This window comes from Patagioenas fasciata, chromosome 4 (genome assembly GCF_037038585.1).
Source record: "Patagioenas fasciata isolate bPatFas1 chromosome 4, bPatFas1.hap1, whole genome shotgun sequence".
Classification (NCBI taxonomy): Eukaryota; Metazoa; Chordata; class Aves; order Columbiformes; family Columbidae; genus Patagioenas; species Patagioenas fasciata.
The window spans coordinates 40,023,136-40,043,930 of record NC_092523.1 but is presented as its reverse complement, the minus strand read 5'-3'; the positions used below and the strand labels follow the sequence as shown (position 1 = coordinate 40,043,930).

General features: G+C 41.0%; 1 protein-coding gene across 2 annotated transcripts in view; it reads left to right on the top strand.

The window, feature by feature from the left end:
- The first annotated feature begins 6,487 nt into the window (after positions 1–6,487).
- Positions 6,488–20,795, top strand: part of GALNTL6 (polypeptide N-acetylgalactosaminyltransferase like 6) — a 456,378-nt gene continuing 442,070 nt past the window's right edge. The window contains exon 1 of one of the 2 annotated variants that reach the window (XM_071807705.1): positions 6,488–6,764. In XM_071807705.1, the coding sequence (XP_071663806.1) occupies positions 6,627–6,764 (138 nt within the window). In that variant the 5' untranslated portion in view covers positions 6,488–6,626. The remainder of the gene's footprint in view (positions 6,765–20,795) is intronic. The other variant, XM_065837689.2, reaches the window with a different exon arrangement.

The following is a 20,795-nucleotide window of genomic DNA, read 5'->3' as shown; positions in this document are numbered from 1 at the left end:
CTCTAGCCCATTCTCCTCTCCTATTTATCAGTGTAGACATCTCCAAAGTGTGTTGGTGATGCTTCTAGTGAGAAATCAGAACTGAAGGTGACATCTGCTACCTTTTGATATATTCTACACATTTTACAAATTTGGTGAGATGAGACTTTCAATCTTGTTAAGGAAGCTTTGCAAAATGTACTGCTTTATTTCCAGTAATATAACATTACTTGAGATCCAACCTGGATCAAGTTGTGTGACAAGAGTGTGAAGGCCCTATGAGTTATCAAAGGAAACTCCTGGATGTGAAAAGATTAATGTTGATGTGTGGCCTTACCAGATACTTGGAAGGTGTATAACGAGCTCTCTGAAATGCACCAGAGAGAAGACCTAAAAGGAAAGCTGATCTTCAAAAAAGCTGAATGATTTTAATAGTTAACACAGAGCTGAGATTGTAAAGCTAATATATAGCTTCTCTTTGTTGAAAAAAGATGATCTAAAAGAAGACAAATTTATTTCATCCAACTTCCTGCAAATGCCATGTTCCTGCACCATATTTAGGTTCAAATTATTGTGGATTTTTGTGAAATGAAGAATAAGAAACTATTTTTCCTGACATCAGTGTTTTATGATTACTGCGCTATTTAGAAATATTTGACATTGTACTGATTTTCTCTCTCAAAATAAACTTTTCTGATTACCCTTACATCTCAGTGATTTCTTTTGTGCAGTAGTGAATCTGCAGATTGTTAGGTAACTGGCAAAACGTCTGATCCATCAGCATTTTTGTTTGCTTTCTCAAGTTTCTAGTGGCACAGCAACAATGAAGAAGCAATCATCCATCATCCAGCTAGTCAAACAGAATCAAGATTTGGAAGTGGAAATAATTCATGGCATTAGCATTACTCATTTAAGTTCTATGTGACTTTTACTGAAGTAATAGTTTTTCTTTGGTATTTAAACCAAACTTTGTAATTTTGGAATAGGAATGACATTATTTTCTAAATATCAAACATTTCTAGGGGGACTTGCCCAATAATATTTTCATAGAATGTAGTTCTTTTCATTGCTATTAAACTTTCTGTTTAAGGTAATGGACCTTTAAGTGTACTATTGTGGAGAGTCTCTGGCTGTGTGCTGTGAACAAGCCAGGGCTTGATGCGGCTACACGGAAGGATTTCCCTGAGACACCAGAGACAAAAGGAAAGTAAACAGAAGCTGCTCTGCCCTCGACCCAGGCTGCAGGAGGGGCGTCGCCACTGCGCATGAACAGTCTGTGAACAGTGCCCTGCAGCCAATCACCATAGTGGGGGGGATGAGTGACTGTAAGTGTAACCAATTGTAGCCTGCACTTGCCGCATGGCCTTTTGGTATAGAATATATAAGGCTTGGAAAAACGTGGTCTCGGGGACATTGATATTCAGTGTTGTTTAGGAGTTCATTAAAGAGTACGGATGGTAAATTCACATTGAATTAGACTCCTTACTCTCGCCCGGCCCGCCCGTTCGATCAAAGAGCTTATGTCGGCGTCTGGATTCGTCGAATATATTACTACTACTACACACTATGACTAAAAAATCTTCACTGTCTGAAAAGAAGTGGTCTTCAAATTTATAACTACTTCAGTTTTAATAAATGTTTGTACTAAACTTCTCAAGTAAATTTTCTGGCTCTATGCAATATTGCCAAACATAATAACTTTAAAAAATACACATCAGGGTCTAAAAATCTTGATAAAACTTCTCTCGAGTTCCTTTCTGGGGACTGAATTTCCGTGTTTCCTATATGAGTAGGAGGACTCCTAGCTTTCCCTTTCAGCTGAAATTCTCAGTTAGCATTGAGAACAAGAGTTTGATTCTAAGAAAAACCTCACTTATGAGATTTACAAAAAAATATTTTCACAGTTAGCAGCAGTACAAATATGTGGTGACGATTTTGAAACTTGGTGACAAAACTGGAGACAGACGAGGCCAAAATGACTTAGAAACAGAAGGTCAATAAAAAACTGTTACATGTATTGTTACTTATAGCCAGAGTCTATATATAAATGAGCATTTCAATTTTTGAGGTATGATGTTGAAACTTTTCTCTGCAGAATACATTGAAAATATATATTTTCTGTGGGAGTTTGGAGGATCTTGGATTTTGAACTTTGTAAAAGAGTACTTTCCATTTCTAGTATGCTACTTGTGTCATGCCTTTCCCTTGAGGTTTTGGTTGATCTAAGACAAGTGATAGAGGGTGCACAGTGCTGTGAGGGAACCTTGGAGGTCTGAGGGTGAAAGCCAGCTGTGGTAAAAGCATGTCAGTCCCCTAAATACCAGAATCACATTTGTTTGCAGCTCCATTTCAGATCTGGGTTGTACTAGTGGAAGAACAGAGCCCTCCCTGCCTTCGAGAGTGGTTTGCAACACTACGTGTTGTCTCTAGCTAAGCAGACTGAAACAAAATATGGAAACAGACCTGGTCATTTTACATCCTGAATTACTTGGAGGTGAATACTGTAATGAAAGCAAACTCTCATTCCATGACCTTTATTCACTCTTTTATATGGCAATATTACAGGTGGTTAACCATCATCTTACTAGATTCTTCTCTGTTCAGAGCACATCAACCTCTGCTGTTCATAAGTGAACGTGAACATGAACATGGGTACTTTCTCTTTCATGTGAGTGCAGAGTTTGGCTCATGCAATACAAGCACTGAATAGTGGCTTTCCTGTACAAAGAGTATTGATTAAATATGAGCTGGAGTCTCTTTTGAGTAATTCTATATGTAAAGCTGTGATGTCAATAAATTTACCTTGCAGGCTGCCTGAGTTCAGCCTCTAGGTTTGAAATGCATGGCTGAACAGCTTCTCATAGTCACCTTTCTTGGTAGCTCTGCTCTGATTTTCTGCCCTAGGTTGTATCAGAAGTCTTGGTGGAACTTAGAGCTTCGGAAGACGTATAGTGAAAGCGAAAATATGGCCCAAATACACTCAATTGTGGTCCCAAGGTGTACACAGTTTCAGAATGCACCTCTTTCATTATTTTTCATGTATGGCTTGAGAACTCAAACAGCAAATACTTGGAAGTTTTGAATGTGTTCCCACTGAAGAAACAATATATTCTGCAAGTTCTTCTAGGGTAAGCATAGGTTATTATCACATGCCTTAAGCTGTGTTTGCAGTTTTTAACTCACAGAACAGTGACACTGTTTTCTTTTTTTCCTCCTTCCTTTAAACTAGCTTAGCATCTTAAAAATTCAGTGATTCTTATTAGGGCTAGGTGGCTTATGACTGTGTGAAAACATTATTTGCTGAAAAATGTGCCTTTATTCTTTACAAAGCAGACCTGAATTTTCTAGTTGTGTACTATGACCCCTACTACAGAATCATTTTCAGGATTCAGGAAATTAAATTGAATTTCATCTCCTGAGAGTGAATGTCCGCATTCACTTCAGCCTCCGGAGAGGGACTTAACTGGCATGCTGTGGAATTCCAGTATGCAAGATCTCCTAAATCTTTCCTGCCAGTAGCCCTACTTTTTCCATACAATTATTATATGATCTCACAGCAATCATTTCTATACTTAGCATGGTTCTAGCTATTATACATCTTGCACTGAGTGGAAGAACATCAGGGCAGAATTCCTTCAGACAAAAAGGCAGCTGAATCAAAATCTCCGTGCTGGAATAAGTTGCCTAACCCTGGATGACAAGCTAAAAAAGCAGAATTTCTAACAAGAAGATCAATGCCCTTTGGTTTTGTGAATACTTCTAGCCTTTTGGTGGATTCAGCTCTTGAATACAAACCCCAAGTTTTTAAATTTGGTTGAACTGAATACCTTCTTTGGTTAGCTGCAGCAATCAAAAAGTGTATCTGCTTGCATAGCCTTTCTTATTAAGATGATAGACCAAAGCCTTGCACATGACACTCTTCTAAGTAACACTAGTTTACATAGGTCTTGCAACTAATTAGGGTGAGTGCAAAATTGTTTGGAAACTCCAGAGAGAGTAAGGTATCAACAACTTACTCTCAAGTGTGGGAGGATACATTTTGTAGAGCTCTGCAAGGATCTGTCCTGAATCTGAACACACTGAAGTTCTCTCTATCAGTCTGCATTTCAGAATAGAAATTGTTTATTAAATTTGTATATGACAGTGGAAGATAGGCTTATATTGAAAGTGATTTTGGCAGACTGGATAAATATTCGGGAAAAAATTTGGTGATATTCAATGAAGGCACTACAAAAGGGAGAAGTATTCAGCCATAGAGATAGAAATAGGAACAATGAATTAACTGGTAGTTAATTTGAAGGAAATTAAACCAACCAGAGCTTAAATTGTATCACAAAATGGCCATTAGTTAAGAACCTACTGCTGTTATGACCAAAGTTTGCTTTCCACATGGAAGCATGGGAGAACAGTTTTCACTGAGATGCATGCACAATTATTGTTCTTTTCTTATAAACACAAGTTCCCAAGCAGCATATTCCATACAGATTTGGACATTGCACTTCCAGAAAGATACAAGTCAGTTGAAGACAGTCCTGATGATAGCACTAAGAGACATCAGCTGTTGAGATGTCCTGGAGTGCCTGTGGAACAGTATCTGGAACTGGGTTTTAACTATGTAAAGACTGAGGGGAATGAATACTCTGCTTGCTGTCTCTTTGGTGGTTAATGCAATACTCTCAAATCACAGCAAGGAAGACTCAGGTTAAACATTAAGGAAAAGTTTGTAACTGCAAGTCAGAACAGATTGCCTGAGGAGGCTGTAGTGGTGTAATCGCTGGAGGACTTCAGAATGGGTTAGACAAACACTTGTCAAGAGTGACATAGATGTAGCTGATTGTGCCTTGGGGCAGAGCCATGAAGAAGCTGACCTTGCAAGGTCCCTCCCAGTCCTACTTTCATGTGAAAATCATTATGCCGTTTCCTCCCACCCCACCTTCAGCGTTCAGAGTTCTTCTGTTCCTCCCACAACCTTTCCTTTATCTCCAGCTACTCTCCTAAAAATAACCTTTAACTGCCTCTTTTACAATTTTATGCATGTGTAGGAAAGACTTTCTGCACAAGACAGTTCTGCAGATGGACATAATGGTTCTCACCTATGACAAAGGACAGGACTACTTCTTGCCATTTGTAGAGATGCACTTTCGTTACAGAAAGAGGGTTCTCACTGCAGGATTTAGACTTCCTCATTCAGAAATATTTCAGCCACCAGTAGAAATATGGACTGTAATTGAAGTGATAATTGTTTGTTTGTTTTTTTAAATATATAGAAGGCAGGAAAAAAGGAAGTTAGATATACCTTTATTTTTCAATATTCGTTCTAGACACATTAACATTACAAGTCTGGTACCCATTTTCCCAGTGTTTGATGTGACAAAGTTGAAAGGTCACTAGGTCCTTGTAAGCTTAACCTAAATGTCCTGTTTTGCTGAGAGGAGTTAGTTTGAGAAAAAAGGGTAATCGCACTGCATAATCAGAACGAGCAGTTGAACTCAGACCAGAAACGCAAACGTGTCTGATGCAACCAGCAGTGTAGAGCCTGCAACCAGGGCTGCATCGCTTTGAACATCCCCGTCCCCCGGTGCTGCTCCCGAAGCGGGGTGTGACCTCAGCCCCCGCGGTGCGGGGAAGGCATGTAGAGCTGCTGGCCGGGCGGGCTTGGGAAAGGCGGCGCTGCGTAGGAGAGCCCGGGGAGCTCCCCGGCAGGTGAGAGCCCGGCAGGTGAGCGCCCAACCACTGCCTGGTGCGGCGGGCCAGGCTCCCGGACTGGGAGCCCCCCACGTTTCACGTAGCGCCGTGGAGGACGGACCGGAACGGGAATTGCAAGCCCCGTCCCCGGTGCGCAGCGGCAGCGGCGACGACAACGACATCCGACTGCAGCCCGGGGTCCCCGCGCGGGCGGCTGGCACATATGGGTCGGCCGGGATGAGGGGGCGCGGTGGGGCGGGGCAGGCTGGCGCTGCCCGCCCCCGGCCCGGCCGCCGCACATGGTGGCGGGGGGCGCGGGGGCCACCCTCTCCTTGGCCGCCTCCCCGGCGCGGAGGGGTGCGCTGTGTCACGCGCCGGCCTCTGGGCTCCTTTCTTTTTATTTGTCATTTAAACTCTTGCTTAGCAAATTGCGCCTGATGAGCTCATGATGCCGCGCGCCCCCGCCCCGGGCAGGCAGGAGGACGTGAGGCGGGCGGGCGCGGGGAGCCGCGGGGGTTACGCGCCGCGCTAGCGCTGCCGCCGTGCCCGGGAGCCGGCGGGAGGAGGCGCTCTCTCGGGCCAACGCTGTTCATTGGACCTGGGTTGTGGGGTTTTTAGTTGTTTTTTTAAATTATTTTTTAATTTTCCTGTACCCCCGCCCCGGCCGTGTGTTGAGTGGTTCGCCGCTCCGTGCGCAGGTGGGTCCATGAGCTCCCCCGGGAGTGGCGCCGCCACCGCGCAGCGCCGCGCCGGGGCGGGGGGGGCGGCCGCCGGCTTCGCCGCCGCCGCCGCGGGGGGCGGCTCCGCCCGGGCGCGGGGCGGGCGGCTGTGAGGCGGGCGGGCGAAGTTTCTCCGCGGCGCCGGGCCCCTCCGAAGGACAGCAAGGAGGAAAGGACCTGGTCCCGCGGTGCTGGGATAGCTGCTCCTGCTGGCGCCGTCACCAGAGCAGCCCGGCTTTTGCCATGAAGAGGAAACAGAAGAGGTTTCTGCAAATGACGCTGCTTTTCACCGCGGCTCTGATTTTCCTGCCCGACATTGGCCTCTGGTCTCTCTATAAAGAGAAGCACCTGGTGAAGCCCGCCGAGCCTGCCGAGCCGCAGGTAGGTGCGAAGCCGCCCGGGAGCGCTGCCTCGCCGTGTTCCGCGCCGCTCCGCTGTGTCCCGCTGCCCCGGGCGGGCGGCGGGCTCTCTCCTCTCGGGGCGCGGCCCCAGCGCTCCCCTCTCCGGGACTGAGCGGGACCCACCGCCGCTGGAGGGGTCTGGGGCGCGGCGGCCGTCGGCGCGGAGCGGGGGGCTGCAGCAGCACATGTGCTTGTCCTACCTCCGCGCTGGAGAGAGAAAGTTGTGGGCGAACAGATGAGCCTGTCGGGGTGGGTTTCCCAGGGAAGGGCAAGGGTGAGCAGTCACAGAAGCTGGCCGTGAAATTAGGAGGACGTGGGATTTTTGCATGCTTCGTCCGTTAACCAAAGGCGATGCTGGGCTCTAATTTTCATTACGAGAAGTGGAGTTTTTACCTCAACTTTTATTTGGCTGCCTGTCTGTAATACTGCTTGAACCGATGTGTGGCTGTACGCCCGCTACAATTGCTCGGAATCCATCTAGGTAACCGATCACGTAGATTTTCTGTTTTCTCTTCCTTTCTGTGGAAAACTCGACAGAAGTGACTGACAGTCTTTTTCTCTTCTGAATGTTACTAACGTGACCTGATACAGCTACGCTGTGTGTAACTGCTTGTCTGACTGATGACACAGACAACTTTCAAATATTTATAGTTTCCCGGTTATTAAAACAGCAGTTGATATAAACCGGTTGTTTGTTTTGGTTTTTGTTTTGTTTTTTTAAGTTGTTCTTCAGCTTGCTGCGTTTATGTCTGGATCATAAATCACAATATGACCCTCATTACATGAAGTTTGGTTTTAGGGAGTTGTTGTAATACAATGCTTTAAAACTCTGCCCGTAATTTGCCAAAGCTTATATTTGTTTTGTTCAACAGTGCTATGTCCTGGACTGTAATTGTCAGTGTAATTTAAATATTACATAAATATTTCATAGATCATTAGTTTGAAGTTATGTAATTGATTGATCTTTTACCTTGTTGACCACTTGCATAGCCTTTGTGTTAGTGTATTAGACAGCATCATGTATCATTTTGGTGCATTAGTAGTCTAAATTTCAAGGGTCATCACCCATGTGTGTAATGCACATATTTGATTTTTTGTTATTGTAGTTATCGATTACTGAAGTTAGTCCTCCAAAGTATTGTAACTTTGGTTCATGAAATATGCTGAATGGAGGATACTTTCTTGCTAAGGAGGAAGTTAAGGATAGCTTCCTAATCTGAAGCTTACTTTATCTTTCCAAGGATTTTAAAATGCAGTAGGTGTCAGGTGCTAGATTTTTAGTTGGAAGTAATTTCTGCTGAAAGAAAATTATACACTATCATGTCTGTCATTAGTTTACAAGGGGCATATGGTAGTTTTTGCAGTTTCTAATTTACTTTGTGATTTAGGAAAGCTAAGTTATTCAGTGCAAATAAGGATTCCATGGTTTTTGCATGGGTCTTTAAAAGACCCGTGCCATGACAGAAGATTAAATTCCTGGTGTTCAAGACTTGATAGCACTCAAAGGGAAATAACTTTAAAAAAATGGTGGAAGAAAACCTTGAAGATCACCAGCTGAGCATATATAAAGGGCTAATGAGACTTGCTAATGAGACCCCAGCAAATTTTAAAACCTGAGTTATCCGAAAGGGGCTTTTTACTAGCTGTTTTTTTTTTTTTTTCCTCCCCTCTCCCCACCTGAATACTAATTGAGCACTAGTGGAGCAGTTTAATGGGAAAACAATAAAAATGAGCAATGAAACTTTGAACCTTACAGCTGACTCTAATGTAATTCCGTTATCACTGTCAGAATTGAAGTCATGTTGGCAATGTCATTACCCAGTGAGGATAGCAGGTTGAAGTAGAGGTGAGTAATGCAATTACAATACTTGTGCCTTCTGATGTGCACTTTATAACCCAAAATGCATACAAGGAACAAGGGTTGAAATACAAGTTTTGAGTTCAGCTCTTTTAAATATAAAGAGAATTGTAAGAAGATGGTCAGTGTATTTTCTTGAGACTAAGCTAGAAATTAGGTCATACTATAAAAGACTACATTAGAAATAGTGAAATAGTATCATAGTAGAAATATAACTTTTTCCGCCTATTGTGTTAGTAGGAGATGCAAGAATTTTGACACTCAACAAAGTTATTTTTTGCCCCTAAGATGTTCAGTTACTCAATACTGAATGTGACTATACGCAAGTTTAAAGGTCAGTCCTACTGAAACTGCAGCAGACTTTTCTTATATATTCTGAAGTTGTGTTAGGTTACGCAGGGGTGTGTGTGTAGAGTCAGTACATGACAGTGATGTACAGTCAGACTGATATGGTATGTCCTGGCCATGGAGGAGAGGCAGAGCTGTCAATGACTTCAGTAAGTTAGACATAGGCTGAACTGGTTTTGCTCTTATGGGTAAAATGTGTGTCTAGATGTATTCTGATGTTGGCAGTAATGTCCATAAATATTCCATCTTGTTTTAAGAACAATTAAATTAATGTTATTGATCATCAGGTGTTTTTGAGAAGATGGTGTGGTGAAATTCTGATTTTTCTGACTAGTTATAAATTAAATTTTCCATTTCATTACTAAAGCAGACATCCTCAAACTTCTCTGTGAATGGGGGTTCTGTCAACCTCTCCCGCCACCTAAGCTGCTTGCCACAGCAGTGGACCAAAGGAGGGATAGCAGGTTGATGGAGGAGGCATCGATATCCTGACAGTAGTAACAGAGAAGCTGTTCAGAATCAGTCCACAATGCAAAAATAGTCCATTTCTGTCAATGGTAGAACAGTGTCCCCTGGGGACTCTGTCATTCCCAGTGACTAGAAGAGAGCACTTGTGCTCTTCAGTGCTATCTAGAAATCCTAATATGACGAAGTAAGTTGACTTTTTTATTCTTTAAAACAGTGCTGCAGGAAGTTACATAAGAGTGTGTTTTGTTATCATGCAAATTCTGTTTCTGAGCAGAGAAGCCCTTCTTTCCCAAAGATTAGAAGGTGAGAACATGGTATTGACAACCCTGATTTCAGACAGCATTAATGATTTTGATCACTGTACACTAATTCTGTATGCATTATGAATCTCTAAGCATTTCATACAAACTTTTTCTTTTTTAAGCTATCATATTTTCCTAAGGTTTTCACTTGTGAACTTGATAGACTTAGTCTTTACATTTTGATAATTGTTATTTTCATTTAGTTTATCACAAGTGGACCTTCAAGGGTAAAGGTACAGATATTAATGTTCTGAGTTACATGGAGCAACAAACTCTCCATAAAATATAGTTTGACAATAAAGCAGTACATGTGAGAAAAAAAAAATATGATCAGTTTCTGGTTTATTTAAGTCAGTCTTCCTTGCTGTACTATGGGAATAAGGGAAACTGAATAGGATATTTTTCTTTTTTTAAATAGTCTTATAAATTTCTTAACACCTTATGGTGTCCTTGAGTTTTGATTAGTTAGTTTAATGACGTCTCTTTTTTTGTGTGTGTCATGGGAATACCATGTATGTGATAGAAGTAACCGGTCTGATCTTTTCTTTTTGACAGAAGCTGAAGGCAAGGTGTTTGGATACTAAGTTATGCTGACAAAAGTTTTAATTTCAGTTTTGTTTTCTTTGGAGGAAATGCAACAATTCAGTACAAGCAGTAGGATGTAAACCTAGTCCAAACCTGGTTGTCTGAGGCTATCTGAAGTTAATGCTACTGTATTTGGCTACAGTAAAGCTTTATCCTTGTCTGTTTATATGCTTTAAATATATATGAAAAATAACCTGATGTAAAAGAATAAAACTTCCTGGAGCAGCTTTCCAGCATCAGTAATATATGTATTTGGTGAAAAGTGTTGTGGGAGATGTTTATTTCTGTTTTTTATGGGATGCCAGTGTGGTTGACTGAAAGGAGGGCAGTGTAGTGAAGTAACCCCTAATGCATTTCAACTTCATTTGGTACTTTTTTTTTATTCAGTTGTCATTTCCCTGCTTCCTGGTGTCAAATCTTCTCACTTGAAATTGGATTGAACAGCAGCATCTCTTAGTCACAGATTCTCTGTAAGACTTATTCCTAGGTATATTACCGAAATGCTTTATGATGTGTAAAGTAAGGAAAGAAAGTAGATTTCTGGCTTCATTTCACTTACGGTTTGGCACAGTGAGGCATGCTACTTCGGCCTCCTGATTTAGGGCACTTCTATGGGAGGAGGTCTCAATGGTGTTGGCCCTTTTTATTTTGGTGCATGCACAGTGCCCAGAGCAAAGACCGAAATACAGCTGTACTGTCAGGAAAAGGTGTTGTTCCATGGGATAGAGACACATTTCGGTGTTAAAAATAACCTGATGGCTATCAAAGTACTAACTTTGCCTCCTTAAACCAGGACGGGGTTCCAGCCTGAAATGTGTCTTGCGAACAGTCATTGGTTTCTGAAGTCCATGAAGGAGGTGAAAATTGAAGTTTACCACAAAATGCATTGTTTCCTACTGTTTAGTGCACAGGTTCTGATAATCATAATTGTTCCAGGACATTTAACTCTGTTCTTCACTGGCATCAATAGTTAGTAAACAAAGTTTGGGTTGATGAATTCTGTTTCTGGAGCTGCATAAAAACTGTATCTTGAAAGTGAAACTTGTTTTCCTCTCTTGCTTAGCTCTATTTCTCTCGCTTTTTCCAGTTGATTTCAACAGCTACAAAATCATGTACTAAGTATGGTTTGGATAGGATACAAATAGACATGTGTTTCCTATGAGTGCACTGTTGGGACACTGTCAGTTACTTGTGTATTTAGTTCCATTGTCTCAGTTGCTTACCTTTGCTTTCACCACAGACTTGTGAGGTGGGAAAGTTTTGTTTCTCTTTAACAGAAGAGTAAATAAAGTACAGAATGACAAACAGACCTAAGTCTACAAAAGTAGCTCCTTGACTGTTGCAGTCATTAATTTGTACTATTTTGGGACAGTGCATGGATGACTATAAAAAATACCGATAAAATGAAGCCTCACTTTCCATGCTCAGTTTCTCAGTTTCTGTGTGTGTGCTCTTCCAAGCAAATCCTCATTTCTCTCCCCAGAGCAGCAGCTGGTACCTGGTGCATTCAATCCTCTTTTATTCTACAGCCCAGTTCATTGCTGTGCCGGTGTGTCAGCTCCAAGAGCCCCTACGTATCTCATGGCAGATCAGAACTCAGAGTCTTAAAAAGCAGTGCATTGGCAATCTGTGTTTGCCATTTCACAGTCATACAGTTAACACTTCTGTAATTCACTTCTTTATCTGAATTGTTCATGTATAATTGTATTCCCCTATGTATATTGGATCCTACTGAGGAGAATATCATTTGAAGTCTGAAACCTTTGTTACTTTTAAGATACAATATTATTTTTGGCAATTAACAGTATGTTTCTGTTATATTCAGTATACCAGAGGGAGCCCTCCTGTGGTTAATTTAATACCTATCAATTTTCAGCAATGTTACTAAACAGGGTATCATGCAGGATAAAATGGACTGTTTTCTATATTTAGTTTTCTTTCAATTTAACTCGACATTAGTAATGCATTTCAGCTAATATTATTGTCGGTAGTTAACTTTTCTTTTTTTTTTTAAAAGCACAGTCATTTCAGATTAATCCAACTCAAAACACAAGGTCAAGAAACCTCTGTGCATGCCAGCAGCTGGGCTTGTGGAGAGACCACTGTGATGAGAGGCACTGCGAGGCTGTATCAGTGCAGTGGGATGCAAGAGTGTTTTAGTGATTGGGGGGCCTACGCAAGCTGTGCTTTGTTTCCTTACTGGGACATGACAGTCACTTGGTTCTTAAACTTTCTTGTGTCCCTGTGCAGGGAATGTAGCTCATGTGTTTGGATCTGGGGAACTGTGGTGGTACCCCCTGGTTGGGAGCCAGACTGTGCTGTGTGTAGGCAGGTGTCTGTTCCCATATAGAGGAAAGAACAATTCAGTTTTTATTTCCTTTTTTTTTTCTCCTTTTTTCTTTCTTTTTCTTTTTTTTTTCTTTTTTCTTTTTTCTTTTTTCTTTTTCTTCTTTTTTTTTTTTTTTTATGCTCAGATGGGTTAACTTATGGTCTTTGTCTAGCAATATACTGATGCACACATTTATAGCAATTGACTTGAGCAAAACTGAGTGTATGCTAAGTATTTTGATGGATTTGGGCCAGGAGCAGACATCTTTGGTTACTTTAAATAAGGCTGAAAAAAATTAACTCAGAGGTTGACAAGTTAAATACAATGCAGCTCAGGAATCCCAAGCTAAAAGTCCTACACCTATTGTAAATGTTCCTCGCTGTCAAGAGACCAAATTACACTGACTGAAAGAAATAGCAGTCCCAGTTTTTTAATGTTTCTTTAAAATACGAAAAGGCTTTATTAGAGGATGTCAACCTGCTGAACCAACTCCTTTCTGAGAATTCCAGTGTAAACTGGTTTTTAAGGTCAAGCTCTATTGTGATTCATTGGTTTCAAACTGGTTTTGACAATTGTTGAATTTGGAGGAGTTTCACAGGGTGATGGGCTTGGCTGGGTAATCTTTCTCAAAATATGTCTTCAACAGAGAACTCCTTTCCCTGTTTATGAAAAAATGCTATAGAGGAAACCTACTCAAGGAGGCTTGCTCAAGAGCTAAAGGAGAGGAACAAAATCTATTGCAGGAATTTAACAGGATTTCATGCTTCTCTTCCAAATTCTTCACCTTCATTTCCATAATTTTCACACATTTTTCTTCATAGAGAAGGTGATGTGACTCCAAGTCTATGTGAACACCTGGTGATTCAAGTCAGCTATTTAATCACCAAGCTGATAGCAATATATTAACAGAATTGTAGGAATAAAAATGATGAGGTGTATGTGCAGCTGCCATAGAAATATATAGGCTACAATATCCCACTCTTTTCTGGATGTTTGTTTCTGCAGGGTCAGAGCTGACATGTTCCTGTTCAAGGTAGTGTTTCACAAGGACAATGTTATTTTATGCTGCCATTTTAAGATCTCTTGGTGGATCTTGTTGAAGTAATTTCCTGTCCCCTCTTTCTCCTGGTTAGATCCTGTTTACTGAAGACCTTTGCTCTCACTTTAGGAGGCATTCACTAGCTGAAATACCAGGCTTTCATCTAGCTGTTCAAGGATGATTTAACAGATAACTAAAGCATCCCTTTCCCTGTGTCACCTCCAGCTGTTGGTTACCATCCAATGCCTGAATATTTCAGCCGAATCTTGGTGAAAGGACACAACGGCATTTGACAGATGCTTCATTGAATCATCTGACGCTACCTCCGCAACAGTTTAAGCCTATCTGCCAGACTTTTCCCTGAAGTAGCTGAAGAATATTTGCATGTCTTCTTCAGAGCCATGTGGGCACTAACTCCGTGAGAGCTGCAGTGACAAGGAGTTTGGAGGTTGGTGACATCTGGCAGTGCCATGAATGTGCAGTGCCCTGAAACTTCTGTTAGGTTTTTGCCAGCTAAGAGTTACCATGTCCAGTGCAGTTTCCTACACTTTGCCAGTTGTGGTGTGTGGTGGTGTGTGGTTTTTTTTCTAATGCCAAATGTATGGTGCAATTGGTCATAGTAGACTAGAAAATCTGGCCCATACAACTTAGATGTTTTATTGATCAGTGATGAGCCATTGATTTGGTGCTTAAGATGCAATGGCGTTTTAACAGTTTACTTCTGTGCTATACGGTGGTTTATGACAGGATGTGATACTAAGAGATTTAGCTAGGCAGAGTAATTATCTGAACTAGAATTTGGTCAGGACACCAGTGTTAATACAGGGTGCTTTAGAAATTGGATTGTTCACTGAAGTGTGTAAGTGTAGATTTATCAGACTAACCTAAGGTGCTCATTTGCTTAAAGCATAATTTTTCATACTTGCACTGAAAATAGAATAACAGATGAGTTTATTTAGAAAATTTTAGCCTATTTACTTATTGTTGCTCTCTGAAAATAGTTTTCTATAAATTAAGTACTAGAAGAGTGCAAACAAATGTTTAGGACAAGCAAGAACGTTTTATAGCCAGACTCTGGCAAGTTCTGCTTATATATGAAGATGGGGAAGAGCAGGGGCTCCCTGTGTCTCTCTTTAGAGCTGATGTCTGGGAAATACAAGACCTGCACACATATTCCTGCGATGTTAAAATGTTAACAGCTTCTGTAGTGCAAGATAAGTGTTTTATCCCATCTGTTTTTGCCTCACTGTGATTAAAATCTCCTAGTTTTGCATTAGATAACATAATTGTTACAGGCAGTTTGTCTTTTTGTTTTGTCGTCCAGTCCCTGGGATAAAAGTTGTGCTTGTAACAATTGGGTAATGCTACTGAAGCTTTATGTGGTTGTATCAGAGAAGGCAGAGTCACATGAATGCATATATACTTGGGAGGTTTGAGATATCCCTACCTACAAGACTTAGCTCCAACAGACAGTGGCAACAGAAATCTCTCTTCTGCACAGATTAACTACACCCTTGGCAAAATTTTGCCAGTCCCTGGCAAAGCCTGCATAGATGCAGCAGTAGTTAGCCAGAGCTAGATAACTTGACAAGAGGCTGTAAATGGTATCAAATTTTGTGCTGAACGAGTATCCTCCAGTGGTTCACCAGCTCTGAGTCATCCGTCTTGCACAGAATGTAACACATAGTTTAATGCAATAGTTCACTTACAAGTATTTGCCTCTCATATTAAAAAAAAACCCACCATATTGTGGCTCTTCAGAGGGGAAAGCTCTGTTATTTTTAACATAGCAACAAAACTGTTTCTTGCTTCTTTCTTTCCTTTTTGTTTGCTTTTTTTGGGGAACAACAGATTTCAGTTTCTTAAACATTTTTTTTTATGTCTCATTTGATTTCTGGGTAAATTCTTTATCCTGCTTTCAGCTGGTATAATTTTTGTCCTAGTAGCTGGTATAGTGCTGTGTTTTGGATTTAGTATGAGAAAAATGTTGACAACACACTTACGCTTTAGTTGTTGCTAAACACTCAAGCACTTTTCAGCTTTTCATACTGGCCTGCTGATGAGAAGGTGGGGAGTACACAACAGGCTGGATGGGAGCACAGCCAGGACACCTGACCCCAGCTGACCACAGGGATATTCCATACCATATGACATCATGCTCAGTATATAAAGCTGGGGGAAGAAGGAGGAAGGGGGGACATTTGGGGTGATGGTGTTTGTCTTCCTGAGTAACTGTTACACACGACGGAGCCCAGTGTTCATGGGGATGGCTGAACATCTGCCTGCCCATGGGAAGTAGTCAGTGAATCCCTTGTTTTGCTTTGCTTGCATGTGAGGCTTTCTTTTTGCCTGTTAAGCTACCTTTATCTCAGTCCACAAGTTTTGTTATTTTTACTCTTCCAGTTCTCTTCCCCATGCCACTGGGGCTGGGAGTAGAGAGAGTGGGTGGCTCTGTGTTGCTTAGCTGCTGGCTGGGGTTAAACCATGACATTATTATATTGGATTGCTTGAATCTTGGAATTTTTTAGATTGCTTTTTCTACAGAGTGGTAGTTTCACATTAGCATGGGGAATGCATGAAAAAGACACATTAATGCCATCCTACAAGAAATATATTGCTATTTTTCAGGCTCCGATAAATGACTACATTTTAAGTTGCATTTGATATGGATACAAAATGAATGACAGGCTTGAATGGATGTTGTTTTTCCAGAATTGCTCAACATAAAATAAAGTGACAGTCAAATTGCTGATCAAATTTTGCAATTATAACACTAGTATAAAAATGTAAATCCAGAACTTTTATGACATGAAGTAACGAATTCTCCACTAAAGCTACAAAAACATTAGAGACACAGCATACATGGTCATAAAAATTACTTGGGATGGCTGTAAAAATCATCAGAAAACTAAAAAATGACTTGCAGAAGCCTCAGAGCAAAATATTCCTATAGTAGATTTAACCTGTGTCTCGAATCAGATTAAATCTTTTTCAGCGTAAGGGCATCCTTGACATAATTCCCAATGATGGTGAAGCGATGGGAATTTTTCCGAGTATACAAAGACACTCCTCCCTAATGATGGTCAGATTTTATTTTGATCTATAGTACTTCTTGATCTCTATAGCGGTCTGAGAGAAGAGTGGTTTTATCTCTCCGTTTTCCCTAAAGCAATCCATTTAAGAGACACAAGCGCAATGAAAGCCCAGCCAGAACATATATGTATATATGAGCCTGTGCTTTGCTAGTGTGAATGTGAAATTCCATTCACCTCCACCAACTGCCTATACTAATGGAATTCAAAAACAAAATTGAAAGTTACCATCTTCAGCACTGCAAACAGACGTGGCATGTGTACAGGAAAGGCTGCAGAGGGCAGGGAGCATCTGGAACTCTGTCAGGGAAAGCAGCAAAGCTGCAGAAGGGTGGTAAATAAATCTGAGTGTAAACACAGTCCACTACCTTAAGTGGTCTTTCTCCATCTTCTCTGTCTCCTTGCTTCATGAGGAGAGGATGCACCAAGAGCAGTAAAGATGCTGAGACGTTGTTTAAACCACCCATACACCAAGCGTAGAGAGAAACTGCTTGGCAAAGAGTTGCTATTAACATGAGACTTTTTATAAAGCTGAGGTGGTCTCTCAGCAAATCACACTTAAGTGCTGCAGTTCATGTGCAAACCCTGCACAGAGTAATAGTGCAGTCACTGAAGATAAAGGTGTTTTCATTGAAGCAACTTCAAAATGAACAAGTGAGAGAGAAATTTTTCTTCAAATGCTCAAGACGAACAACAGATGTCTCCTTCAGAAGCGATGAAGAAAAATTGTGTCTTATATTGGGAGAAGGGAAATGGAGACGGCATCGTGCTAAGCAACAACCTGCTTCTGCATCTGGAACGGACGCGCATGACAAATGAACAGGAGATCAAGCTCTGGACGTGTGGATTTACTGCCTGTGCGCATTGTAACCCCTTCAGACAGAGGTCTTGGAAAAACTTGCCTTTTTCTTCTGTTGAAGTAACATTTGTTCTGTGACTTACGAGAGTCAAATCTTACCAAACTGAGTTTTAAATTCAGTGAATTGAGACTCTGCAATGCATTTTAAAGAAATTGTTAGTAGACTAGATTCTTCAGAAGTGGTTATTAGTGTAGACTTTGAGTTTTTAGTTTTATTTATATATATATATGTACACATATGTATGTTTGTTTACGGGCAGGAGGAGGTGAAGAGATAATCTTTGCTTCCTGCGGGGAGGGGGAGGTTTTTTTTCTTAATGTAACATGCCCTAATAGTCCTACAAGGGATGGAATGATTTTCTGCAAGACACCATGCAGATACATGGGAAAGTGAATGTTTAAGAGTATAAATTCAGTACGAACTACAGTGTCTTGGGCATTCTTTTTTCTAATAAATGGGGACTTTTTTGTTTTTGTCTCCCCTTCCTCCTTATGCACAGATTGTATGTGGGCTGGCTTCATGTTCACTTCTTGAACACTGACAACTTTAGATAATCTACTGAACTTTTTTTTTTCCTCTTACGAGTCTTGAAATATATAGGCAATAAAGATGCTGACTTGTTTCATTTATACCCTTGATTCTTTCCTGCCTTTCGTGGTAGTTATTTTGACTCTTTAGGCAATGGACTCTCATATCGATTCCTTTAGGACACCATACACAGGTTTGTTCAAAAAATACTTGTGCAAGGCTGCTGTTTTTACAGTATACTTTGCTGACCTGCTTTTTTCCTGACATGTGTGATCTACAATGATCAAACAACTGACCTTCTCTTTAGCAACCTTCTTCATATTGCAGATTAACCTCCGGTTTACTGATCTGGTTGTTAGAGACCGACTTCTCTCTTTTAATGATAATGGAGAGTGAGAAGCTGCCAGAGTGTTAGGATGGAAGTGACAGGAAGGAAACCGGAAAAGAAAGGAAAATGTATAGCCAGGAGAAGAATAAGGAAATTATATTCCATCAAATATATTTCTGGAACTTCTAAGTCACGTTGTTATCGTGTTTCCTGTGCTTTCATGTTCCTCTATTTTGCATCTCTGGCTTATATTATTATCACAGTGTTATTTTTTTAAATGCATGCTAACTGCAACCTTGCTTTTCTGTTCTAATTTATTATAGCGTATTAGTAAAGCTGTTTAGGTATACCCTGGATTAATGATGCATTTTAAACTGTTTTAAAATGACCCCAGACTAGGTCAATTATTGAAGTAGTGCCAGTTAGGAATATTTTATTTTGATTGCTGTAAGCTCTTAGTTTTATGTTAACTGCATCATACAAACATGACCCATGGGCTTTTAGTGTTGTAGTGAATTGAAAATGTATGAATAAGGCATGCTTCATGTTCTTACATAGCAAACTGAGGCTCCTTCTCAAGAGGAGACTCTATAAGCTTATTTTCTTCTGTTGTGCACCTGGTTGTCTTTTTGTACTAGTGCTCTGAGAAAGCAGGCTTGTCTTTCAAAATAAGGGGAAAATTCAGCCAGGTGTCGGTGTTGCTAGTGGTATGTGAGGGGTCAGTGCACGCACCCCTTCTGTATCCCCCCAGCTTAACAGACTCGTGCTACTACACCTGCACTCAGGCAAAACAGGTTTTCTCTTCCTTTGCAGCCTGAAGGTCGGAAGGACTGAGTAGTCTGGGATGTTTTGGTGTGGGAGCTGTAGATTGGTTGATACTCTTAGAGCTCCAAGGGGAGATTATTTGTGGGGCTGCCTTATTTGCTTCCCAGTGTTTTGTGGTAGTTTTGCTGTCCGTAACCAGAGGCCGGCCTTGCGGAGAATGTCTGGGGAACAACAGTGCATGTGGAGAGCAGGGCCTCAGTTTCCCCAAGACGCTGTGGACACAAACAGCGTAGGCACCTGGTAATGTGTTGGTTGGGATGGCCTCCCTGACTCATGTTTGCTATGACTGGGCAGAGCAGTGTGCACATGGGCAGTGTTGGAGCTGTTGGGGTGATCTGTGAGGTACACAGGCTGAAAATCGTAATAAGGAAGTGTGTTTTACCTGCCACTTTGGTACACTAATGGGAAATTACTATTCTTTGTGGTGCAGTGTGGGAGAGTTTATTACAGTTTATTTCCCAAAGCTTTGTTTGTAAAAGCGGTGCATTTATTTTTTTGTAAATTAACATTCTTAATTATTGCACAGGTAACTTTATATTTCTTTTCACTTTTAGAAGTGTAAAGTGTTACTTGCTGTGTTCTGATTTAGAATTGAGTTGGAATAAGGACTTAACTGCATATTTTTCAAAATGCAAGGATGTGTTTTTTCACATTGCAAATACATTTCACATCCCATCCATGTTTCAGACTAGTCTGCTTTTCTGTGTAAAACAGTACTCTAGTTTCTCCTCCAGATTCTAACACTAAGGGCAGCTTATGCCACCAAAAAAAAAATAAATCGGTTCAATAACAGTTTAGTAATGCAGTCTCATCTCAACAAAACTGGCACTGGCCACCCTTCAAAGACATTGAACGTCAGTGTTCAATGCCCTCGCCCCCCCCCCATATATTTTCCACTAGTTTAGATGTCTATTAACTACCTAAGAGGGATAAAAACAGTGTTTAAAATTAAGATTCCTATGTTTGGGAGAACAGTGGTTTGGCAGTGACTGAGATGCTCAAGAGATCAGCAGAGATCTTGAACATCAAGCCACTTAAAAGGGGAAACAAAATGTAAAACAAGACCAGAAAGATTAATTCCAGTTGCTTCAGAAGAGTCCTGGGATGGAAAATAAAAACCCTTTTATGTTTTGATCTTATTAGTTGTTAATCTGGGGTACATTTGAGGTTCTTGAAAAAACGATCCATGTCTAGGAAACAGAGGCATGAGCAAATGATCTCTGGAGTCAATAGGCGGTGTTTGGAAGATTCATTGTGATGGACAGGGTTTATATAACGGGAGAGAGAGAAAATTAAAAATGGAAGATTTGGGGTAGGATACAGGCAGAGTTTTACTGCTACAGCTGAAGATCTCTCCATATAATTTTCTGTCTTTTTTTATCTAACCCTCTGAAGTAAAATGTAGATAAATATAAAATAATGTATATGGGGAAGTAAATAATCCTAGTT